Source organism: Balaenoptera ricei, chromosome 2, assembly GCF_028023285.1.
Source record: "Balaenoptera ricei isolate mBalRic1 chromosome 2, mBalRic1.hap2, whole genome shotgun sequence".
Lineage (NCBI taxonomy): Eukaryota > Metazoa > Chordata > Mammalia > Artiodactyla > Balaenopteridae > Balaenoptera > Balaenoptera ricei.
In genome coordinates this window covers 52,937,833-52,964,245 of record NC_082640.1, presented here as the reverse complement: position 1 = coordinate 52,964,245, position 26,413 = coordinate 52,937,833, and the positions used below count along the sequence as shown (strand labels likewise).

The 26,413-nt window shown below is 44.8% G+C and overlaps 1 protein-coding gene across 1 annotated transcript in view; it reads left to right on the top strand.

Annotated features, from left to right (window-relative positions):
* Positions 1-24,883, top strand: part of GABRA5 (gamma-aminobutyric acid type A receptor subunit alpha5) — a 92,372-nt gene extending 67,489 nt beyond the window's left edge. The window contains exons 6-9 of the mRNA XM_059915412.1: positions 8,547-8,690; positions 11,262-11,414; positions 14,124-14,335; positions 24,584-24,883. Of these exons, the coding sequence (XP_059771395.1) occupies positions 8,547-8,690; positions 11,262-11,414; positions 14,124-14,335; positions 24,584-24,883 (809 nt within the window). The remainder of the gene's footprint in view (positions 1-8,546; positions 8,691-11,261; positions 11,415-14,123; positions 14,336-24,583) is intronic.
* Positions 24,884-26,413: the final 1,530 nt, after the last annotated feature.

Below are 26,413 nucleotides of genomic sequence, written 5' to 3'. Positions count from 1 at the left end.
CCCTCAGACCAGCCAGGACAGTGACCCCAAGTAATTTTACAAGGACCTGACTGTGGGGTGGTGATGGGCCATGTGACTAGCAAATCTCAGGCTTCCAGTGTCGCTTCCTGGGTAACAGGGCAGCAGTGTTATCTGTTCATCTCCATCTGCAGAGAGCTGCACTCACTTCCCAGTTGATTCTGGGCAAGGAAAGTGGCCTGGCAAAGCCCCACTGATCTAATTGTTACCTGCTTAATTGAAAGCAGGGATATTGGTTGTGCAATAGGCCATTAGAAATAATGTAACCACAGACATTTATATTTTACAAATTTTCTAATTTAGATTATGGAATCGATGTGTCAGGTATTGACTTGGTTTTCAGCTCAAGAGACTGAGACTCGGGAACGTTGAGGATAGGCAGGTCACGCAGGTGATGGGTGGTGAGGTCACCTGGGGCAGGTACTCTGCCCGTTTCCACCTCCAGTTTTAGAAGAGGGAGGAAGGCTGAGGACATGGGTGTCAGAGAACTCAAATCCTGTACGTTTTGCAAATCGCCAAAATTCCAATTACATCCTTACCTGCATTTCTTCTAATGCCAAAGGCAGTGAATGCACAGAGTAAAAGAGGTTTCCTCACTGGTTACTGGCAGTTCCTGGGTGTCCATGCAGCCTGTCAGATAAGACTAACCAGTGGCCCTCACATACTGGGTTTGCTTTTGACAGACATTTAGAAAGTGAATTCATGTAGAAAAATCTTCTCATAAGACTGGATTTGACACCAAGCAAAACTTCTTTCCAACTTAGGGCTATGTTTCTTATAGCTACTATTTATTTATAACTGTGTGTCAGGCATGTGCTAAATACTTGACATTCATGAATACACTTTACCCTTAAGCACCGCTACGTTGTTTCCCTCAGTCTGCAGATGAGGAAGTAGAGCTTTGAGCGTAAAGAGGTTGTCGAAGATCATCCCATGGTGAAGGTCAGACATGTTTGTCTCATAGTTAGGCAAAAACTCATCACTTCTAAAAGGCCTTGGAAATAAGGGGTTGATGTGCCATTGTGGCCTTTTATTCAGGATTTGCAGTGCCAGAAGAGGACAGAGAGGAAGTGTCAACCCAGGGACAGAGCTGCTCTGAAAGCAGTGATGAATTCCCAAGTTAGTTGTGGATGAAAATGTTTCAAATCTTCTTGCCTGGCTCCGCTGATGTGTGGTTGGAGGAAGGCAAGCATTATGTTTCTGGAGCTCTAAATCATGATAGATGATGGCAGCATGGCAAATGATGGCCTCGTTTACTGTCGTCCCCAGATAAGAGATGGGCTGCCACACCTCTGACACACAGAGAAGAATTTAGTGTTGCTAAATGCCCAAGCAGAAAGGCACACGAGTGCCTCATTTATTCCCATCCTTAATTTGATGGCGAGAGCAGAACTCATGGTGTTGAACTGACATGCCAGAGGCCGCGCTGCCTCTCGTTGCTGCTGTTATTAATGCCATTAACATCATCAATATCAATAGGCCATTTAATATTTACAGTTTGAAAAACAAGAGGATATAAATTATTAATATACATTGTAGGTGACATTCATACATCACTCTGTGATTTCAAGTAACTTTTATCTAGTTATAATTATTATTTTATTGGGTCCTTATTGTATTATAAGTATTATAATCCACCCCCACCCCACCCCCCACCAACAATGGAGAAAGAGGCTTGGAGGACTGGTGCCCAGCGAGCCTGCAGGTAACAGAGCCAACCTCTCCCCAGCCACTGATCCCTGCAGGACAGACACGCTTCCCTGGTCAGTGCGCTTCTTAGCCCCAGAGCTCAAGGACAGCCACCCCCAGTCCCAGTGAGGAGAGTGATGCCCAGCCTGCAGTCAGGACCGTGTCCCCAGCAGTCCAGTCTGCATGCCCACCTCTGTGCCTCCACCACCCCACAGGTCCCACCTGCATCCCCACATTCTCAGTCGACGTCCCTCCAGGCCACCCGAGGGGACACCTGCCCCACTCTGCCAAATGCCTCATTCGTCCCGAATGTCCTCCCTCTTCAGTGTGTTGCCAACTCTTTGCCCTCTTTCCCTTCTTACTTGAGGATGCTGGGCACTGAGTAGGTAGCTCCATAGGGGAGGGGGAGCAGGGGAGCGGAAGCATAGTTTTCTGTGCTCTGTACTCTCTTTAGATACATGTCTGTGCTCCCAGTCTTTCCTGACTCTCAGAACTGCCCTGGTCACTGAGACCTATTGCCCCAAGGTTTGAGCTTCTTTTTCTTTTTGAGCTTCGGGATTCACATTTCCCAACCCATTCACATCTTCCAGGGGTCATGGGGACCCCCTTAACTCTTTTGGCCAGGGGACAGACTCACAACCCACGTGTGGATTGGGACTGGAGTGGGGGTTGTTAGTGGGACATTGGCAGCCCTCCTCACTGCAAATGTAGCCGGGAAGGGGGAGGCCATCTTCACAGTGCAGCAGCTCTGCCTGCTATGAGACAGAGGAGCTGGGGGAAGATGCTGGACAGTGGCACAGGACAACAGGAGCACAAGCTGCCTGAGCCAGTCTGGGGACTGCCAGGAGATGCTGCCTCATCACTGTGTACCATCCACTCCATACTCACAGCCCCAGCTAGAATCCAGTGTGGCCACTCTGCTCAAGTCCATGTCTCAGTGCCACGGCCCTTCAATATTCAGGGTCCTGTAGCATCTAAATAATAGGAAGATAGAAATCTCATGTCTTTTATGGGGAACTCAGGGCACCATCCAAGACTCAGCATATGCCTGGTGGTGTCTGTGACCAGACACTTAGAAAGCAGCTTGCCAGGGTGGAGCACATCGTCAGGCCTCACCTCCCTCATCCCCAGCCATGTTCCCCCAGTAGAGAAGGGAAATTACTGCAGAATGCACTGTGTTGGGGAGCTCCAGTGCTGTCCATGTGAAATCAACATTTCTGTAATACCTGAAACTTGGAAATGGAAGGTCATGCTAATTAAAAAAAAACATGACAAGAGCACTCAACCTCCACCTGCTGTGTAAGTCAAGTGTAGCATCCATGTTATTCCATTGACTGCTGTAGCTGGTCTACTCTATTTACGTCCTTCTATTTCATGTCTTACTAATATGCAGATGAACATTGGAATCATGTCACTAATTCTCAGGGTTCTGCCCACCCCCTCGCCGAGCAGCCTTCTGTTAAGTTGGGATCCCATATGGCTTTACTCAGAGACAGGATACACTGGTTATTGGAACCATATTGAGTAACACACATCTGGAGGGAGAATGTCTAGCAAAAGAAAGAAAGTGATACAACTTCACTGAAAGATATTTCAACCTAGAAGACTACTTTATGTTGCTCTCAGCTCATACATTAGCAGTCAGAAATGCTCTGTGACTGGGAATGCCTGGGATGCCCATACTACCCATGGTGGCCCCTCAGACATTCCCTGGCCAGAGCAAACGCTGAGGCTGGACTGGCCTTTGCGGTTCCTATTACGATTGCAAGGCATTCTCAGCAACAACCACCAGGGAACTTTGAAAAAACAAGGCTTATTACTCAAAGTTCTCAGAAGGTACACAACATGCCCAGGGCCACACAGCACAGTCATGGGTAAGGGAGAGAGAAAGAGCACAGACCCAGGACTCTACCCTTATTGGGGTCCAGGGTGGGGTGCTTAGGGTTTCACCAGTTCAATCTTCATTGGCAAATTTAAAATATAAGAACAGGAATTAGGCACTCTAACTGGGGAGAAGTGGGGTCATCAAATGACCAGTTATCTAGGTCACCTTGGGCTTTCTAGAAGGGGAACTGCATGGGTGGACTTGCCCTTTATCTAGTAGTGTAGCTGGGAATATGCCTATGTGAGGTGAATGCCTTTTAAATAGTTGCCTCGGCAATGGAAAGCTTAATGCCAGGCACTTACATTACAATCAGAAAGGCTTACTGTCAGGCACTTTCACTCCAAAGACCTAAATACACATCAAGTCTGTGATAAAAAGACTCAATACCATAAGATGTCATGTCTCACCAATCTGTAATCTATAGATCCAATTCATGTCCAACATAAATTTCATCAGTATTTTTGGGAAAGCCTGATGAGTGGATTCTAACATGTATATGGATGAGCAGAGGACCAAGAACAGCCAGGGCCCCGTGAAGAAGAAAAGGGGGCACCTCGCCCCCCAAGCTGTTCTTGTCTAGAATTCTAAAGTCTGCGTAGTTAAGACAGGGGAGATTGAAATTGGGGTAGAAAAAAGGAGCAGAACAGAGAATTCCGCAAGAGAGAACCCATGCCTGATGGAGATCTTACTTGTCAGAACAGGCCCTGCAAGTACCTGGGTGGGAGGGACGGCTTAATGATTTCGGTGGCAGCACCAAAAACCACAAGGAGAAGATCTGATTGGATGCTTATGTAGGAAAATATATACAGAAGTCAACTCTGTGATCAAGGCCCTAATGGTTAAAGATGGAACATTCCAGCTTTGATACTACATGTGTAACATCAGGAAGGCCTCCGAAATAAGATGCAGAAAGATTAAAAGGTTGATAAATTTGACTAACCTAACATACCATTTATCAAAAAATTTTTAAAAAAATGAACAAAGTGAAAAAGCCACAAACTTGAAGAAGACATTTGCAACACATGGAGCAAAAAAGTATGTATATCAGAATATATAAAGAAACCATGAATCAAATGGGTAAAAAACACAAAACAGATTTCACAAAGAAAACATAGGCAAGGCAAAAAAAGCCCCTTTGTTTAGTGATGTCTGCCCAGAAGGTAAAACTACAAAGCAAACAATGCAATGATTATCATAAAGTTCAGAATACAACCTGTGGGGAGAAAGTGAGCCTTTGGTGAGTCGTGGGCGGAGGGCCTAGAAGGTTCTGACGTTTTCCACTGTGTTAAGCTCAGTGTTTGCTACATACATGCTTGTTTTATTATTTTCCAAGTGTTACGTATACTCTTTTGCACATAAAGCAAGAATAAGGAAGTGATGTGCACTAGCAAAGAAACTCCCACACTTAGTGGGAACACTGCTCATTACTAACATGACCTCTTCTGGCTCCTTCTGTGGAGACCTCTGATCACGCGTGTAGCCCTGCTTGCCTGCCCCAGCAATGGCCACACCAGTAACCCATTCACAGTGCCGGGCACCAGCCCTGCCTGGTGGAGTCCCGGAGCCTGCTGTCCTGCTTAGGGATGCCTTCCCTGCCAGCCCAGCCCATCTCCTGAGACGTCTGCAGAGGCCTCCCTGTGAGGGTGCATGGGTTCTGTCGCATCTGGAGTTGGCGTCAGGCTGTGAGCCAAGCACACAGCCTTGTCCAGAAGGCATTGGGTGCTGTGTGTGGCAGCTGGGAAGATGCACAGGTTTGTACTACAGAGCGGGTGTGCGGGTTTACCTTCAGGGGCCTCAAGAGCCATGGGGAACACTTGAGCTCCCCTGTTCCTTAAAGCCAACTGCTCCTCTGGAAGTGCTCTTGCTGAGGTGAACAGATGCCACGAGGCCCTGAGGCCACTTCTCGGCTGTCCTCTGAAGCCTGTGACACAAGCCCCTGGGAAGCACACTCCCTATGTCCTCCCACTGCAGTGGCCGCTGCGCCAGTGGCTCTGCAGCTCCCTCCTCACCTTCCCAACCTCTAGGCCCTGCAGTGCCCTCCCCTCCACCAACATTCACTCTGCAGGTGACCCTGTCACCAGCCCCTGCTTCAAGTGACATCTGTGTGCCAATGCATCAAGAAGTCACATCCTCACCAGGGACCACTCCCATGAACTCCTGACTTGTGTGGCCCACTGTCTGCTTAGCATCCCGAGGAGACCTCTCATAGGCCTCTCAACTATGAAATGTCAGCACCTGAATGCTGCTCTTTCCTCAGAAGCTGGGTTGTTCCAGAATCTTTGCCATCCTAGAGTGCAAATGACGTGTCCAGATGCCTGGTTTGGTCACCCTCTTCCTCTCACAGCTCACATCTGATTTGTTAGCTGATTGGATGACCCTTTCCTTTAAAATGTATCCCTATTTTCTCCTCTTTTTACCACTTCCAGCCACTATCATCTTTCACCTGAATTATTTTAATATTGCCCTAAGCACTCTCCTGTTTCTGTTCTTTCCCCCACTGCATTCTAGTCTCCTATCTCACCCAGATGGGTCCTTTTACAGCATGAACTAGACTATGTCACTTACTTGCTTATCCCCTCCCCCGTCTTCCTGGCTAGCTCAGAGTAAAAGGCAAAGGCCTTAAATAGCCTTGAGGCAACGTTTATCTCGTCTTTTCCTCTGCCCTCTGCTGTCTACCCTGTCCAGCCACACTGCCCACCTGCCTTCTCCTCAGGCATTGTAGGCACACTCTTGCCCCAGGACATGTACACCTGCAGTGCCCTTTTCTGGGATACATGTCCTTCTGACAACCATGTGGCAGGCTCCTGCACAGCCCTTGGGTCTCTAAAGTTATGCCTTCCCAGATTACCTTATTTAAAATAGCACCTCTTTCCTCTTCATAGCTTATATTTCTCCATAGCACTTACTACCACCTTACATGTAACATGTCTTATGTATATTTGTCTCCCTCCTCTGGGAGAGAGTCTTCTGTCTGTTTATCAGTCCATCTACCTGTTCCAGTTTTCTACTGCCATGACAAATTATCACAAACTTAGCGATTTAATTGAAGCAACACATTTATTAAGTAACCTTATTGTAGTGATCATTTTGCAATATGTATCAATACATGTATAAAATCATGATGTTGTACACTTTAAACTTATACAATGATACATGTTAATTATATCTCAATAATCAAAAACTTGTATTATCTTACAGTTCTGTAGGTCAGAATACAATGGATTTGCCTGGTGTTTCAGCTCTGGGTCTCCCATGGCCAGGATCATGGTGTCAGCAGGGCTGCTTTCCCTTCTGGAGGCTCTGGGGGCAAATCCACATCCAGCCTCTCTCAGGCTGTTGGCAGGATTCAGTTCCATGGGTACTGAATTGGTTGTAGGTTGAGGTCCCTGTTTCCTGCTGGCTGTCACCTGAGGGAGTCATTCTTGCCTTCTATGGGCTGCCCACATGCCTTGGCTCATGACCCCTTCCTCCACCTTCAAAACCAGCAATGGCAGTCGATTCCTTTCTTTCTGCTTCAAATCTCTCTGAGCTGGGTCTCTCTGACTGGCCCCAGCTGGAGAAAGTTCTCTGTTTTTAAGGGCTCAAGTGATTATACGGCGTCCACTGGGATCATCTAGGATAATCTCCTGATTTTAAGCCCATAGCTTTAATTCCATTTTGCACGGTGCCTTTTGCTGTATAAGGTAACAGTCACAGGTGTGACACCAGGGGTAAAGTTTCTGCCTTCTGCACCACCCTCCCACCAGGACAGCATGGACAACAGGGCAACAAGTGCCTTCTGAAAAGAGAGACCTTTATAGTAGCTGATGTGGTCAGATGCTGCTCCAAGTTGTTAGAATCAAAAACAGAAGGAATTCCCTGGTGGCATGGTGGTTAAGGATCTGCCTGCCAATGCAGGGGACACGGGTTTAGTCCCTGGTCCGGGAAGATCCCACATGCCGCAGAAGCCTGCATACGAAAGCCCACGCTCTGCAACAAGAGAAGCCACCGCAATGAGAAGCCTGCGCACCGCAACGAAGAGTAGCCCCCCCTCGCCGCAACTAGAGAAAGCCCACGCGCAGCAACGAAGACCCAACGCAACCAAAAATAAATAAATAATTAATTAATTAAAAAAAAAAACAAAAACAGAGACCAGACTTGAAAATTCCCTGAGCAGACAACCAGTTTAGTCCTACAAACAAAGCTTAATTTAGCTTATTTTGTAAGGCTAACTTGACCTGGGTCATTTCTTCCTTATGCCTCTGAGAATCATAAGCAAAACTTAAACTGTTTCCCAAGGTTGATATGAGGTAAACACTGACCATTTCCCTATCATTTAAGAAAATTCTAATACTGTAACCAACACTGTGAAGAATAAACAAACCATCACCACTTTCCCACTGTACAAGATGCTTTATAACAGTGTACCCCTGAGCCTCAATCCATGTTTTGGTTTGAGTGCTGCCGGTTTCCAAACTGTCTTTTTGGTGTGTATTCATTGCTTCTTGGGTGATTCATTGTTCTTACTTTGACTGTTTATGAACTGTTGACAAGGTACTCTATGCGTTACATCCTTACAGAGCTCTTGTAATGACAACAGGAGCCCTAAGAAGCAGGCGCTGTTATCACCCCATTCTCAGAAGGAAGAACTGAGGCACAGAGCATGGGATTTTCCCAAGACCATGGAGCTGGGAGAGCCCCAGGCCCTGTGGTCTCAGGCCCGTGTGACAGTGCACCCTGAAGAGAAGATACCCCACAGGAAGCACTGGGCCCGGCTTCTGAGCACTCTGCCCTTTAGAAATGAGAAGGGCCTGAACCGTGTTGCTGTCTGCCCTGGTCTGACTGCCTGTACTTTCTTTAGGTCATTTAACTTTGACTTTCCAATCATCTCTCTTACTACTTTTATAAACATCTTTGGTTGTGCCACGCTGCAAATGATTCCATGTTTACACCACTTTTTTTCTCCCCCATACAGATGCATATCCTAATTCCGAAGTTGTCTATGTCTGGACCAACGGCACAACCAAGTCGGTGGTGGTGGCAGAAGATGGCTCCAGACTGAACCAATACCACCTGATGGGGCAGACAGTGGGCACAGAGAACATCAGCACAAGCACAGGTAAGCCTCGCCCCCCATTCAGGGTCGCACACCCTGGGAGAGCCCAGGACTCTCCTTAGCCACCCGGGCCTGTCGTTCTGTGCTGGCCACAAGAAGCCTTCCACATCGGGTCCCCTCCCTCCAGCCGCACATGGAGGCATCAGCTGTGGCATCCTGGCATTAAGGGTCATGAGAGGCATTAATCCGAGGTGCATTTGCCTCCGTGTGAGCAGCCCTGGTGACCGCAGGCCCTGCCCGGAGGCCTCATGGACCTACTTATATAACATAGTCCTGCCCAAGCACTGAGACACGAGGGCAGCAGCCTCTGCAGGAAAGGTAGAGCGCTTCCTGTAAATACTCTCATTTACCTGTTCTACTATCTCCCCACTTTGAACATTTCAGAGGTTTTCCTGGGGTTGAATTTGGGAAAGCACAACCGGGCAGCATAGAAATAGCTGAGGCCTTAGCAGGTGCTGTCACACCCACAGGCACAGGGCTGGCCTGAGCCCGCAGGGCAGCACAAGCTGGGCTTCACCTGACACAAAGTGGACAGGGTGTCCAAAGGAACACAATGCGTTCCCTTCTTGCACCTGCAAGGGGTGTCCTCAGACACCTCCTGGCCACAGGAGGCCCAGCCCTAGAGGTCACGGTCACGAGGTTGGCTGTGAGCAGAGGAGGGTCCTGCAGGGTTTCTCATGGCAGGAGAAATGTGGAACAGGGATGGAGTAAGTCCTTGCAGCATGCTTGCAGCATGAGTTCTAAACCTCAAATGTTACCCTGGTCAGCGTCACTCTGTCAGCATCACCACCCCTTGGAGCTGGCTGGAAGCACGGGGATGTGCAGTGCATGCCTCCTCTCACACAGGTACTCAGCGCCCATCCACTGGTGTGGGCTGGCATCCTGGGGAAAGGGCCTGGCAGGGCTGGGAGGAGGCTGCTGTGCCATGTGGTTACCATGTTAAAGGCAAGGGAAGAGGAAGCAGACCTGATTTTATGGGAACAAGTGAAAAGGTGGCACGGCAGAGGTTTGGGGTTAAGAATTGCAATGCTAATGGAGGGTGCTACCGTTGGGAGTCGTTTCATGTCCTTCTTTAAAAATTTATAAATGGGTTTCTGCTCCTATTTGCATTCCAAAAAAATGGTCTTTTTTTGAACGTTATCTTATATTGCTATCCTCAACTCAAAAATAGAATGAAAAGAACCACCACAACAAAAGAATTATAAGTAGGAGAGTAACTTCAAATCCTAATGCAAAGAAACAGAATGGCATTTTCCCTCTTCTCAAGCATTGAGAGGCAATATCGGATCATGATAAAGATGTCTTTGCTACTAAACATATCTTGCCCCCCTTCTCTCTGTCTCTGTCTCCTTCTGCTAGGCCTGAGCCTATTCCCCTCCTCTCACCTGCTCTCATCTGCCTCGGGCTGTGGGGAGGGCGTGGTGCATCTTGGCCCTGAGGGAATTTTGGTCTCCTCTTCTGTAAGAGGGTAGAGTTTGCCACATATGATCTTAACTCATGCTGTGAGAAAAGGCACGTAGGGACACATCCACAGCTGGCCTTGCTGAGCACTGGGCTTTGAATCCAACAGCAAGCGTCCGAGCTATGTAATCAGTCTCAAACGTCTCAACATTCTGCCTATGCAGCCAGCCGACCACCCTCGAACAGATGGCCCCCGGGGGTCTACCTTAGCAGAGACCCCAGGCCCTTCCCCCCACATTCACAGTTCCACCAGGCTCCCTGGCCACACCATCTACTTCTTGCAATTCAGCTGAAGAACTCTTGTCCTCAGATCAACTCAGCTCTGCCTCCACTTCTCAAAGCATCCTTCCCATCTCCCCAGGGAAATGCAAATTCACACAGCAAAGGAGACTCTGTCTAACACACCCTCCCACCACAGCTGCCTTGGCTCCTTACCAGTTCACCATCAGGGCAGCATCGTTCTCCACAATGAAGGGGAGGTCTGCACTCGCCTCCCACACAGCCAGGCAGATCCAGAGAAGGCACTGGGGCATCGCCAAGGAAATGCCCTCACTCTCCCTGTGGACCAGCGGAATCTCAGAGCGGCCAGCACCCGTGGCCTCCTGAGGCTGTTGCTCCTCACCCCCAAGCTGGGTGAGGGGGCACAGAGCCTGTGGGGAAGTGGTAGCCCCCCACTCCTTCCAGCCCTCCCTGGCTGGGAAATGAGGAGAAAACCCTCTGCCCACGACAGGGCTCTGTGATGTCCTGAGTTATATCTGGAGAGGCTAAATCCTGAAATCCTGATGGCAGTAGCAGTGAGGGGGGCAGGTGGAGAGTGGCACAGATTGTGACCAGGGATTAGGAAAACACACAAATCTGATTTTCCCCAGCAAAGCATCCACCAGCAGAGGCTCTTCAGAGGCTGGGGGTCAAAAGACTTACTTATAAAATGACTGTTAAGAAATCCATGCATCTTTCAGCCTCTCCTTCACGCAAACAATACAAATAAATGCTTGTCCAAAGGGAGGGTGGAGAGAAGGGAGGCCCCCGGGCTCTGACCAGGGGCAGGAACCACAGGGCAAGACTGTAGGGTTTCATTTAGGTGGCTGACTGCACTAATTTGCTCATTTGCAGGTGAATACACAATCATGACGGCTCATTTCCATCTGAAGAGGAAGATCGGGTACTTTGTCATCCAGACCTATCTCCCCTGCATAATGACTGTGATCTTGTCACAAGTGTCCTTTTGGCTGAACCGAGAATCAGTCCCAGCCAGGACAGTGTTTGGTGAGTGTCCCCAAGCCAGGCCTGCAGACTGTGTTCTGTGACTGCCTCTAACCACCCCAAAGACAGCAGCCTCAAAGTCCCTAGTGCTGCCTGTCTATTCTGTGACCTGGAAAATAAATGGACCAATTAGTTATGAATGCAGTGTTAAAGACTAGATTTAGGGCTGCTCTCTGAACCAGGGTTCAGAGCAATTCGATCACTGTTTCCCTTTTGAAGTCTTTCACTGTTAGCCTTTTTTTTTTTTTTTTTTTGAGGTTTGAAATTGCCAGCAATCTGTCTTATGTGGGATTTTGCTACGGTATTTTCACAAGTCTCATAAAGTACTGTTTTCTGTGTTATCAGGCAGTTTTCTTTGAAATGTGCATGCCACTTTAAAATTAACTTCCAAGTGGCAGTCAATATGTTACATATGATATGATAGTAATAGATTAAATGTATATAAAATATAATATATATTACCTTATGTATATATAAATATAATATATATGAGATATACATATGTATGTATGATACATGTATATATGTATACATATATATGATAAGAATTTAGAACATTATCTGACATCCCTGAGACATAAATCAAGTTTAGCAAGATCTAGCTCAGGAGGTACCTTAGCACAGCAGACATGGTTGAGTGTTTGACTTTTACGTGGAAGCTCATTTCATCAAAATCAATATTAGAAGTAATTTTGTGGGTCAGTTGTAATGGATGCTCACATCTTTCTAAACTGTAAAGTACTATTCCCGCCTCAGCTTTTCCTATTGCACTGTCCCTTCCAAAGAAGGAAAGGGTGCCCTGCGTTTCCCGCCAACGCTCCTGTTGGTGGAGGAAGCTGGGGGGGCTCGGGATTTCCAGTGAGGGCCCAGGATTGCTCCTGTCCGACCATCTCTCTACTTCGAGCCACATACCCAGCTTCACCTGCCTCACCTGATTTAGCTTCAGGAAGGTGTGGAGGTTGGTTTGTGGCCAGGCAGTGCTCCCCCAGCTCTTTAGGGGAGCATTAGTAGGAGGGCAAGGAAAAAAATTTAGTTTGGAGAATGCCCTATGTTCCAGTCTGCTTCCTCTTAGAGATTCTCAAAGCACATTAGGATGTTAAAGGACTCAAGGAGACACAAGAAGCCTGTTCAAGGTCACACACAGAACACTTCTCTCCAGCACAATGATTAACTGGATTTCTAAGAAAAATCAAAGATGACTACTGATTTCTCATTTAGCGGTAATTCCATGCACAGTACCATGTTCAGTGAGGGTATATAAATACCTCTGAAGGATGACACTGAATGAAGACTAAGCTGCTATGACCACCCGCAACATGACACTCTTTTGGTGCTCTTTCCTGAGGCTGCCCTAACAAAGTACCACACACTGAGGGCTTAAGCAATAGAAATTAACTGTCTCACAGTTCTGGAGGCTACAAGTCCAAAATCAGCAGAGTTCGTTTCTTCTGAGGGCTGTGAGGGAAGGCTCTGTTTCTGGCCTCTCTCCCAGTTTCTGGTACTTCCTTGGCTTGTGGCAGCATAATTCCAGTCTTCACGTGCTGTTCTCCCTGTGTGTGTGTGTGAGAGAGAGAGATACCAGTCATATTGGATTAAGGCCTACCCTAATGACCTCATTTTAACTTGATTACTTCTGTAAAGACCATATTTCCAAGCAAGGTCTGGAAAGTAAATCTGAGGTTCTGGAGATTAGGAATTCAACCTATGCATTTGGGGGGGTGCACAGTTCTACTCATAACAGGTGTGTTGCACCCCCACCCGATACACATATGTGCACCTTTTTGCAAACAAAACTGTAGTAAGAAGAAAGACACAGAGCATGTGGAAACTACATGGGCGGTAAGGGTTCAGCAGACCTGGGTCCCAGTACAGGTTCTCATTTGCCAGCTGGCAAATTTGGGTACATTACTATTTTTAAATCTTTAAGCTCCTCACTTGCAAAATGGGGATAATGACACCCATCCAGAATGTAGCTTAGATCCGAGTCTGGCCCTTAGTAGACGCCCGTTAGAGGCTCATCGTCCCCTTCCGAGGATCCAGACTTCCTTTATGGTCACTGCAAATTTCCCCAGAAGACAAGACAGATGGCTACAGGCATCTTGCATGGCAGCACTGAGGTGGCCCAGATCCTTCTTAGAGGCAGTGAGGTGCCAAGACCCAGATTCAGATGTGGTGTTTCTGTTGTACTCCGGTCTTCAGAGTCTGCAGGCTGCGTTAGTCCATGTGAAAGCAAGCCTGTCTCGTCAGCTTTCTGGAGCCCAAGACTTGTAAGGTGCACAGTGAGTCTTTGTGAAGCACGTTGTTAGAGCGGTGGGAACGTTCTTGCCCTTCTCAGCTGGACTTGCCTTGGGGCCACTAAGATGCCCCACTCCTCTGACCCATCCTTGTTGAGCACCAGCTCTCTGCAGGGTCAGGTCAGGACAACGGGAACACAGTTAGGGTATGTGTATGAATCAGACCCAAATCCCTGCCCACCTCGATTTATGTTCTAGAAGAAGGAGACGATTGACAAGGTAAATAAACTAAGCAGTGTTTTAAATTCTATGAATGTGTTGTGCTGTGAAAATCGTAGAGGGAGAGGGAGACCTGGGCTGGGGATTAAAGTGATAGCTCCTTTCTTTCTTTGTCATATTCAGGGGTGTTATACTGGGGTCTAGTGCTGGTGCTAATCCTTGTTCCCATTGTCCCCACCCCTGTCATTGACAACCACAGGGGTGACGACGGTGCTGACCATGACGACCCTCAGCATCAGTGCCCGGAACTCTCTGCCCAAAGTGGCTTATGCGACGGCCATGGACTGGTTCATAGCCGTGTGCTACGCTTTTGTGTTCTCTGCGCTGATCGAGTTTGCCACTGTCAACTATTTCACAAAGAGAGGCTGGGCCTGGGACGGCAAAAAAGCCTTGGAAGCAGCCAAGATCAAGGTACTGACTTCATTTTCCTCCGTACTCCAGAGAAAATGTGCCTGATTTTATGTCCAAATATAAGACCAGGTGTTTCTTTTCCCTACATCCCTCCCCCTGAAAAATGATTTCTTCCCTTATACTCAAGGTCCTTACAAAGTCTTATAACAGGTCTTGTTTTACCTTTGTTTTGAATCACCAGCTTTATTCAAGGGAAAGGTCTGATGTCAGGCCTATTTTGCTAAAGTACCTTCTGTCTGTTCAGGGACTATTTATCCAGTTTTGAATGGTACAGTCAATTCTTCTGCTCACTCTTGCCACTTCACCATGCAGCGTGTCTTCTGCAAGGTGGCTTGAAGGTCATGAAGGGAGCATTCGAATTATTGGGAGTGACACAACAGGCAAACATACCTAATTCCACTGACTAGATGATTTGTCTTGCTTAAACGATGCACGTGAGTTATTGTGGGAAGCAATTCTCTATTCAAAGCAATTAAGTGCTGAGTATTTAGAGGGAGGTCGGTGCCTGAATCTAAAAAATATTTGAAGAAAAAAGGTTGTACGACATTCCAACCTGAACCAGGTCCTTGGTGAAAAGAAAATAATATACATGGAATAGAAAATAAATAGCACATGGTAAAGTGCTAATTATGCCACATTTAAAACAAACAAGTCCTTTGCTCTGAGAGAGGAACAGGCTGGAGTTATCAGGGTAGACTTGAAAGTGAAACTTCATCTGTCCTTTGGAAATCATCATGAAGGGAGTCTAGAAGGCCCTACAGGAGACTGTGCCCCAAACCCGTGATGGCACCAGGATACTCTGCTGCTGCTGAGGGCACTCAGTTGTGCGCACCCACGGCCCCACACCTGCTTTTTGCATTCAATGCTGTTGTTCCTTTCTTGTGAAAAGTCAGAAGTTCTCACTTGACCTGGCCTATCGGATTCTTCCCACCTCCAAGCGCCATGAGTCCACTCCCATTCCTGGGTTTCAGTCACGGAAGAAAAACCCACTTCCAGGCGTAGCTCACCCGGAGGGAGGAAAGCCTAGTGGGACCCATTCCAGGCCCCTCAGGGAAGAAGGGAAGCGGGGAGATGCCTGGGAAGGGCCTTGACAAACAGGAATCTCACGAGGGGGTGTGTTTTGGGGAATGATGGGGGACAGGAGTGAGCTGACCACAGCAGGCAATTTGTGGGGAGCTGAGAAAACATGGCAGAGGCAGGGCGTCTTCAGACTGTGGGAATTCTGGACTGAAGTGTCCCAACAGACAGAACCATGGAGGATGTTTGTTGGGGGACATGGAGTCTGGGGAGAGGGGCTTCCCAACCCCAAACACTGTGTTGCCAGGAAGTAAATGTTTGCTACGGGCCTGGAAACGGCCTCCCTGAGCCTGAGCGGGGCAACCGCCTGGGAGGTGCTGCAGGAATTGAGGCCATCAAGCTGGTGTCTGTGAGTCTAGGAGGAAGGTGGAACCCGGAGGCAATGAAGAGTCCTTGAAGGTTGTCGAATGGGCTGTCATCATCGTCAGCCACCTCGCTTGCTCACACTCAGCCTCACTGTCCTTATTACTCATCACAGACCTGAATGCAGACCTGGAGGGAGAGGAGGGCATGGAGGTAACTGACTCATCTAATCCCAGATTAGCACTGCTCTTCTAGAAGACTAGGTGTTGTCCCCCAAGGCTGTGGTGCTGGGGATCCCATCCCTTAGGCCAGTGGAGGCATCAGGGCATCTGCAGGTATCCCGGCAGGCAAGTCATACTGTTACACACGGTGGTGAGCATGAATAAGTAAGTATAGCGTTACTGGCTTTTACTTAGAAATGGAGAAAATTTGAACACTGGACTGTGTTCACCATCGTTACCTGTTGGGGTCTTCAGAGTTGGGGGTACAAGGTGGTTTTTAGGGGTGAACACCTGTGAAAGGACACAGGAAGAAGTTGAAGTTGACCATGTAGGGAGCTGTCTGCCCTCAGCTGGGCAGCAAGTTGTCCCGGAAGGAGGACAGAGGCCCGTCTCTGGACCACTGTGGCCATCCTGGGTCCTGTTTGAAACACCCACTTCCGAGACCCATCACTCTCTCCTCCAGTGTCTGCTCTGTCCTGGTTACACCCAGAGACAAAGGTCGTGCAAACCATTGAGGTAGCTAGTCCATCATGCTGATGGGCTTCTTCTGGCAGCCCAATAGGTGTGTGTGCATGGCACCACGGGGGCTGCAAAGAACCGTACCATTTCTGAGGAGTGGCCCACAGGCCCTGCTCTGCTCTGACGCTGTGGTCACCCTCACTGGCCCCGGGGTCGTTGTGCTCCCTGCATCTGGGTACATATGCACTCTTATTCCACCTCACTTTTCACTGCTTCTTCTTGCTCCTTCTCCATGCACTTCCTCTCTGCTTTTCATCTTTCACATATTTTTTTTTAACATCCTTATTGGAGTATAATTTCTTTACAATGGTGTGTTAGTTTCTGCTTTATAACAAAGTGAATCAGTTATACATATTCATGTATCCCCATATCTCTTCCCTCTCGCGTCTCGCTCCCTCCCACCCTCCCTATCCCACCCCGCTAGGTGGTCACAAAGCACCGAGCTGATCTCCCTGTGCTATGTGGCTGCTTCACACTAGCTATCTATTTTACATTTGGTACTGTATATATGTCCATGCCACTCTCTCACCTTATCCCAGTTTACCCTTCCCCCTCCCCGTATCCTCAAGTCCATTCTCCAGTAGGTCTGTGCCTTTATTCCTGTCTTGCCCCTAGGTTCTTCATGACCATTTTCCTTTTTTTAGATTCCATATATATGTGTTAGCATACGGTACTTGTTTTTCTCTTTCTGACTTACTTCACTCTGTATGACAGACTCTAGGTCCATCCACCTCACAACAAATAACTCAATTTCATTTCTTTTTATAGCAGAGTAATATTCCATTGTATATATGTGCCACATCTTCTTTATCCATTCATCTGTTAATTGACACTTAGGTTGCTTCCATGTCCTGGCTATTGTAAATAGAGCTGCAATGAACATTGTGGTACATGACTTTTTTTGAATTATGGTTTTCTCAGGGTATATGCCCAGTAGTGGGATTGCTGGGTCATATGGTAGTTCTAGTTTTACTTTTTTAAGGAACCTGCATACTGTTCTCCATAGTAGCTGTATCAGTTTACATTCCCACCAACAGTGCAAGAGGGTTCCCTTTTCTCCACACCCTCTCCAGCATTTACTGTTTGTAGATTTTTTGATGATGGCCATTCTGACCAGTGTGAGATGATATCTCATTGTAGTTTTGATTTTCATTTCTCTAATGATTAATGATGTTGAGCATTCTTTCATGTGTTTGTTGAAAATCTGTATATCTTCTTTGCAGAACTGTCTATTTAGGTCTTCTGCCTATTTTTGGATTGGGTTGTTTGTTTTTTTGATATTGAGTATAGTCATTTTCACAATGTTGATTCTTCCAATCCAAGAACATGGTATATCTCTCCATCTGTTTGTATCATCTTTAATTTCTTTCATCAATGTCTTATAGTTTTTTGCATACAGGTCTTTTTTCTCCTTAGGAAGGTTTATTCCTAGGTATTTTATTCTTTTGGTTGCAATGGTAAATGGGAGTGTTTCCTTAATTTCTCTTTCAGATTTTTCATCATTAGTGTATAAGAATACAAGAGATTTCTGTGCATTAATTTTGTATCCTGCTACTTTACCAAATTCATTGATTAGCTCTAGGAGTTTTCTGGTAGCATCTTTAGGATTCTCTATGTATAGTATCATGTCATCTGCAAACAGTGACAGCTTTACTTCTTCTTTTCCGATTTGGATTCCTTTTATTTCTTTTTCTTCTCTGATTGCTGTGGCTAAAACTTCCAAAACTATGTTGAATAATAGTGGTGAGAGTGGAAAACCTGGTCTTGTTCCTGCTCTTAGTGGAAATGGTTTCAGTTCTTCACCTTTGAGGACGATGTTGGCTGTGGGTTTGTCATATATGGCCTTTATTATGTTGAGGTAAGTTCCCTCTATGCTTATGTTCTGGAAGGTCTTTATCATAAATAGGTGTTGAATTTTGTCAAAAGCTTTCTCTGCATCTATTGAGATGATCATATGGTTTTTCTCCTTCAATTTGTTAACATGGTGTATCACATTGATTGATTTGTGAATATTGAAGAATCCTTGCATTCCTGGGATAAACCCCAGATGATCATGGTGTATGCTCCTTTTAATGTGCTGTTGGATTCTGTTTGCTAGCATTTTGTTGAGGATTTTTGCATCTATGTTCATCAGTGATATTGGCCTGTAGTTTTCTTTCTTTGTGACATCTTTGTCTGGTTTTGGTATCAGAGTGATGGTGGCCTCGTAGAATGAGTTGGGGAGTGTTCGTCCCTCTGCTATATTTTGGAAGAGTTTGAGAAGGTTGGGTGTTAGCTCTTCTCTAAGTGTTTGATAGAATTTGCTTGTGAAGCCATCTGGTCCTGGGCTTTTGTTTGTTGGAAGATTTTAAATCACAGTTTCAATTTCAGTGCTTGTGATTGGTCTGTTCATATTTTCTATTTCTTCCTGGTTCAGTCTCGGCAGGTTGTGCATTTCTAAGAATTTGTCCATATCTTCCAGGTTGTCCATTTTATTGGCATATAGTTGCTTGTAGTAATCTCTCATGATCCTTTGTATTTCTGCAGTTTCAGTTGTTACTTCTCCTTTTTCATTTCTAATTCTATTGATTTGAGTCTTCTTCCTTTTTTTATTTGGTTTATCAATTTTGTTTATCTTCTCAAAGAACCAGCTTTTAGTTTTATTGATCTTTGCTATTGTCTCCTTCATTTCTTTTTCATTTATTTCTGATCTGATCTTTATGATTTCTTTCCTTCTGCTAACTTTGGGGTTTTTTTTGTTCTTCTTTCTCTAATTGCTTTAGGTGTAAGGTTAGGTTGTTTATTTGAGATGTTTCTTGTTTCTTAAGGTAGGATTGTATTGCTATAAACCTCCCTTTAGAACTGCTTTTGCTGCATCCCATAGGTTTTGGGTCGTTGTGTTTTCATTGTCATTTGTTTCTAGGTATTTTTTGATTTCCTTTTTGATTTCTTCAGTGATCTTTTGTTTATTAAGTAGTGTATTGTTTAGCATCCATGTGTTTGTACTTTTTACAGATTTTTTTCCTGTAATTGATATCTCTTAGCGTCTCATAGTGTTGTGGTTGGAAAAGATACTTGATACGATTTTAATTTTCTTAAATTTACTGAGGCTTGATTTGTGACCCAATATAAGATCTATCCTGGAGAATGTTCCAAGAACACTTGAGAAGAAAGTGCATTCTGTTGTTTTGGGCTGTAATGTCCTATAAATATCAATTAAGTCCATCTTGTTTAATGTATCATTTAAAGCTTGTGTTTCCTTATTTATTTTCATTTTGGATGATCTGTCCTTTGGTCAAAGTGGGGTGTTAACTTCCCCTACTATGGTTGTGTTAGTGTTGATTTCCCCTTTTATGGCTGTCAGCATTTGCCTTATGTACTGCGGTGCTCCTATGTTGGGTGCATAAATATTTACTATTGTTATTTCTTCTTCTTGGATTGATCCCTTGATCATTATGGAGTGTCCTTCTTTGTCTCTTGTAATAGTCTTTATTTTAAAGTCTATTTTGTCTGATATGAGAATTTCTACTCCAGCTTTCTTTTGATTTCCATTTGAATGGAATATCTTTTTCCATCCCCTCACTTTCAGTCTGTATGTGTCCCTAGGTCTGAAGTGGGTCTCTTGTAGACAGGAGATATACAGGTCCTGTTTTTGCATCCATTCAGCCAGTCTGTGTCTTTTGGTGGGAGCATTTAATCCATTTACATTTAAGGTAATTCTCGATATGTATGTTCCTATTACCATTTTCTTAATTGTTCTGGGGTTTTTTTTGTAGGTCTTTTCCTTCTCTTGTGTTTCCTGCCTAGAGAAATAGCTTTAGCATTTGTTGTAAAGCTGTTTTGGTGGTGCTGAATTCTTTCAACTTTTGCTTGTCTGTAAAGGTTTTAATTTCTCTGTCAAATCTGAATGAGATCCTTGCTGGGTAGAGTAATCTTGGTTGTAGGTTTTTCCCCTTCATTACTTTAAATATGTCCTGCCACTCCCTTCTGGCTTGCAGAGTTTCTGCTGAAAGATCAGCTGTTAACCTTATGGGGATTCCCTTGGATGTTATTTGTTGTTTTTCCCTTGCTGCTTTTAATATTTTTTCTTTGTAGTTAATTTTTGATAGTTTGATTAATATGTGTCTTGGCATGTTTCTCCTTGGATTTATCCTGTATGGGACTCTCTGTGCTTCCTGGTCTTTAACTATTTCCATTCCCATATTAGGGAAGTTTTCAAATATAATGTCTTCAAATAATTTCTCAGTCTCTTTCTTTTTCTCTTCTTCTTCTGGGACCCCTATAATTCAAATATTGGTGCATTTAATGTTGTCCCAGAGGTCTCTGAGACTGTCCTCAATTCTTTTCATTCTTTTTTCTTTATTCTGCTCTGCAGTAGTTATTTCCAGTATTTTATCTTCCAGGTCGCTTATCCGTTCTTCTGCCTCAGTTATTCTGCTATTGATCCCTTCTAGAGAATTTTAAATTTCATTTATTGTGTTGTTCATCACTGTTTGTTTGCTCTTTAGTTCTTCTAGGTCCTTGTTAAACATTTCTTGTATTTTCTCCATTCTATTTCCAAGATTTTGGATCATCTTTACTATACATTATTCTGAATTCTTTTTCAGGTAGCCTGCCTATTTCCTCTTAATTTGTTAGGTCTGGTGGGTTTTTGCCTTGCTCCTTCATTTGCTGTGTTTCTCTGTCTTCTCATTTTGCTTAACTTACTGTGTTTGGGGTCTCCTTTTTGCACGCTGCAGGTTCATAGCTCCCGTTGTTTTTGGTGTCTTTCCCTAGTGGCTAAGGTTGGTTCAGTGGGTTTTGTAAGCTTCCTGGTGGAGGGGACTAATGCCTGTGTTCTGGTGGATGAGGCTGGATCTTGTCTTTCTGGTGGGCAGGTCCATGACTGGTGGTGTGTTTTGGGATGTCTGTGGCCTTATTATGATTTTAGGCGGCCTCTCTGCTAATGGATGGGGCTGTGTTCCTGTCTTGTTAGTTGTTTGGCATATGGTGTCCAGCACTGTAGTTTGCTGGTCATTGAGTGGAGCTGGTTCTCGGCGTTGAGATGGAGATCTCTGGGAGGTTTTTGCCATTTGATATTTCGTGGAGCTGGGAGTTCTGTTGTGGACCAATATCCTGAACTTAGCTCTCCCACCTCAGAGGCACAGCCCTGGTGCCTGGTTGGAGCACCAAGAGCCTGTCAGCAGCACCAAGAGCCTGTCAGCCACATGGCTCAGAGTAAAAGGGAGACAAAAAAGAAAGAAAGAAAGAAGAAGATAAAATAAAATAAAAAATTATTAAAATAAAAAATAATTATTAAAAAAATTTTTTTAAGTAATTTAAAAAGAGAGAGAGAGAAAGAAGGAGAGCAACGAAACCAAAAAAACAAATCCACCAATGATAACAAGTGCTAAAAACTATACTAAAAAAAAAAAAAACCGGACAGACAAAACCCTAGGACAAATGGTAAAAGCAAAGCTATACGGACATAATCACACACAGAAGCATACACATACACATTCACAAAAAGAGAAAAAGGGAAAAAAAAATATCTGCATCATTGCTCCCAATGTCCACCTCTTCAATTTGGGATGATTCGTTGTGTATTCAGGTATTCCACAGATGCAGAGCACATCAAGTTGATTGTGGAGATATAATCCGCTGCTCCTGAGGCTGCTGAAAGAGATTTCCCTTTCTCTTCTTTGTTCGCACAGTTCCTGGGGTTCAGCTTTGGATTTGGCCCTGCCTCTGCTTGTAGGTTGCCTGAGGGTGTCCACCCCCCCTCCCAGACAGGACGGGATTAAAGGAGCAGCTGATTAGGGGGCTCTGGCTCATTCAGGCCGGGGGGAGGGAGGGGTACAGAATGTTGGGCAAGCCTGCAGTGGCAGAGGCCAGCGTGACGTTGCACCAGCCTGAGGTGCACTGTGTGTTCTCCTGGGGAAGTTGTCCCTGGATCACAGGACCCTGACAGTGGCAGGCTGCACAGGCTCCTGGGATGGGAGGTGTGGATAGTGACCTGTGCTTGCACACAGGCTTTTTGGTGGCTGCAGCAGCAGCCTTAGCATCTCATGCCCGTCTTGGGGGTCCGCGCTGATAGCTGCAGTTCGCACCCGTCTCTGGAGCTCCTTTAAGTGGCGCTCTTAATCCCCTCTCCTCGCGCACCCTGGAAAAATGGTCTCTTGCCTCTTTGGCAGCTCCAGACTTTTTCCCGGACTCACTCCCAGCTAGCTGTGGCGCACTAGCCCCCTTCGGGCTGTGTTCACACAACCAATCCCAGTCCTCTCCCTGCGATCTGACCTCCGAAGCCAGAGCCTCAGCTCCCAGCCCCCACCTGCCCCGGCGGGTGAGCAGACAAACCTCTCGGGCTGGTGAGTGCTGGTCAACACCCATCCTCTATGTGGGAATCTCTCCACTTTGCCCTCTGCACCCTTGTTGATGTGCTCTCCTCCGTGGCTCCGAAGCTTTCCCCTTCTGCCACCCGCAGTCTCTGCCCGCGAAGGGGCTTCCTAGTGTGTGGAAACCTTTCCTCCTTCATGGCTTCCTCCCATTGGTGCAGGTCCCATCCCTATTCTTTTGTTGCTGTTTTTTCTTTTTTCTTTTGCCCTACCCAGGTACGTGGGGAGTTTCTTGCCTTTTGGGAGGTCTGAGGTCTTCTGCCAGTGTTCAGTAGGTGTCCTGTAGGAGTTGTTCCACATGTAGATGTATTTCTGATGTATTTGTGGGGAGGAAGGTGATCTCCATGTCTTACTCTTCCGCCATCTTGAAGCTCCCTCCCACATATTTTTGATGGTTAATATATTTTCTTTCTTTTTTTAAAAAAACCAGTCACCAGGCTGTGCATTACATTTCCTGATCTTATTTATCTTACAACTGGAGGTTTGTACCTTTTGACCACCTTCACCCATTTTGCTCCCTGCCCCCCGACCTCTGGTGATCACCAATCTGCTCTCTGTATCTATGATTTCAGCTTTTTGTTTGTTTGTTTGTTTTGTTTAGATTCCACATATAAGAGAAATCATATGGTATTTGTCTTTCTCTGTCTGACTTATTTCACTTAGCACAATGCTCTCAAGGTCCATCCCTGTTGTAAATGGCAGGATTTTCTTCCTTTTTTATGGCTGAATAGTATTCCATTGTGTTCCAATGTGTATTCTATTGTGTGTATGTATATATATATATGTATGTATATATATACACACACACACACACACACACACACACACACACACACACCCCACATTTTGTTTAACCATCTATTGGCAGACACTTACGTTGTTACCATATTTTTGCTATTGTGAATAATGTTGCTATGAACAAGGGGATGCAGATATCTTTTTCAGATAGTGATATATCTTCTTTAATTATTCTTATGTTTTCCAAATTTAATTTAATGAGATTATGTTACTTTGGTAAAGGAACAGAATTTTTCCCAACATTCTATCGTGCAAAATTTCAAACCTACAGAAATGTTGAAGAACTACAAAACGAAAACCTGTCTATTAACATTTTACTGAGCTTGTGTCATCATCACCCATCTATCATTTATCTATCTATCTATGTTACCTAAAATATGTCTATCCATTCATCCATCCACCCATCCTCAATCCATCTGTCAATACATCTTATTTTTTGATGTATTTCAAAGTAAATAGTACATTTCCCACTAAATACTTCAGTAAGCATATCACTAACTAGAGTTCAATATTTGTTTACTGTTTGATTCTTTTGAAGCAAAATTTACATGGTATAAAATGCACAAATGTTAAGGGTACTTTTGCTGAGGTTTTATGAACACGTTCACCTGTATAACCCAAATCCCTATCAAGATAGAGAACATTGCCAGCACTCCAGAAAGGTCACCATGCCCCTTCCCAGTCCATTCCTGTCCCCACAACAACAAAGGTAACCACTATTCCAAATTTTTCTACCATAAAGTATTTTGCCTGTTCTAAAATTTCACACCCAAGACTGGCCATGTGGGGTTCTAGGCTTAGAAGTCTGTGGAAGGCTGCCCTCTGCCAGAGCTAAGCTGATACCCCTCTCTGTCTCTGTCTCTGTCTTTATGCCTGTCTCTGTCTCTCTCTTTTGAGAGATAAACCTTCAGAACCTTTAGAAGTGAACTGACAGCTGCCTGCAAATGTCATGCCCTTAAATTTTTTATATTTTGCAGAAAAAGGAGCGTGAACTTACACTAAATAAATCAACAAATGCTTATACTACTGGGAAGATGACCCACCCCCCAAACATCCCAAAGGAGCAGACCCCTGCAGGGACCTCAAATGCCTCTTCAGCCTCAGTAAAACCTGAAGACAAGACTTCTGAAAACAAAAAGACTTACAACAGCATCAGCAAGATCGACAAAATGTCCCGAATTATATTCCCAGTCCTGTTTGGCACTTTCAACCTAGTTTACTGGGCAACATATTTGAATAGGGAGCCAGTGATTAAAGGGGCTACCTCTCCAAAATGAGGTGCCATGCTCCCAAACTCCAAGACAGCCATACGTTCAGTGACGGGCACCAAGGAGAGGTTGAGCTTGGGGGACCTCCCTTATTTGGGCACTATCTTTCAGGAAATTTTTGCATGTTTAATAATATGTACAAATAATATTGCCTTGATGTTTCTATATATAATGTCAGATGTTTCAAAGATGTCACATTGATAAATCAAGCCACTTTCTAGAAAAACAGGAGACAATGGCTCTGACACTCAGATGCTCAGTATCTTACATTGATAGTTTACAAACAAGTATATTTTTAACTGTTCCAAGTGTTACCTAACAATGTTTTTTATACTTTGAATGTCATTTCATACAAATTTTCCCAGCAAATAAATATTTTAGGAAATACTCCATGATTATTACTTGACCAACTCTCACAAGAAACAAATATCGCAAAGAGCACATTTTTCATTGAAAAAGAAACTGTGGGCATTTATGTACAAAACTAATTGCCTTTGATAATTCTTACTGTTCTGAAATTAAAAGTACTGCATGCTCTTATGTTAAGAAATAGAATAAACAAATATTTATGCAGACATTTAATAACAGAAATATATGGTATGTTAGATTAACAGATACAATGTTTCCCCAAGGAAAAATTTAACTGCTTAAAAAATATTTTTTGGGGGGGAGGTGGGAATGAAACTTACTTCTCTCCCTCCAACTCCCCCCACTAACTGAACAATGACCAAGAAAGAAAAGATCTTAAAACAAAAAGTAGTGTGATGACAGTCTTGGCATTTGGCCTGAGCATCCGCTGTCTGAAACACTGACCACACCTCACTGTAGCCAGTGTGTAGTGCTTCAGTGGTGAGAAATTGTAAATGAGTTATTTTCCATTTTATTTCCCTGTATGTTATTTCATGATTGACTTATTGCTCTGTAGCTTTTGTATATGAACCTTAAATGTTCATTAAAAAATAAAAAATAAACTGATCTTGTGGATAAATGTCATATTTTGAAAAATATTTCATATTTTGGTGGGTGGATTGACTCATTTTATAAAAATGATGTAAAGGAAACCCATCATGAAATTGCTTGGGAAAAAGTGTCTCACTTGGCTGCTCACCTCTGTTCCAATCTAATTCTTCTGGGTAGTATGTATAGAGAAAGCTGACTTCAACCACCGTGAGGTGAATAGGTAGAATTGGAAGTTCTTTCCATCACATACAACTCCAGGGTGCAGTGCCCTACAGGTCTCTGCCTGATAGAGCTCTACCTGAAGGTGTTCCCAAGGTGGGTGCTTGCTGTGGGCAAAGTGACTGCTCAATTCTCCATGGCTTTCCTTTTGCTGTTTGTAAAGAGTGATACAAAGAACTGCATGTGGACCAGCTACTTACTGTTAGAAGAAGTATCCAGGAACAACATGTATAAAAGGAACAGTTTCCGTCTCCTCTATGACTTATAAAAGGGAAATTATGACCATTAGCAAATGGTATCAAAATTAAGCCTGCCTAAATTGATTACTTCATGGTACCTAATTCTTAAAAACCCATCCAC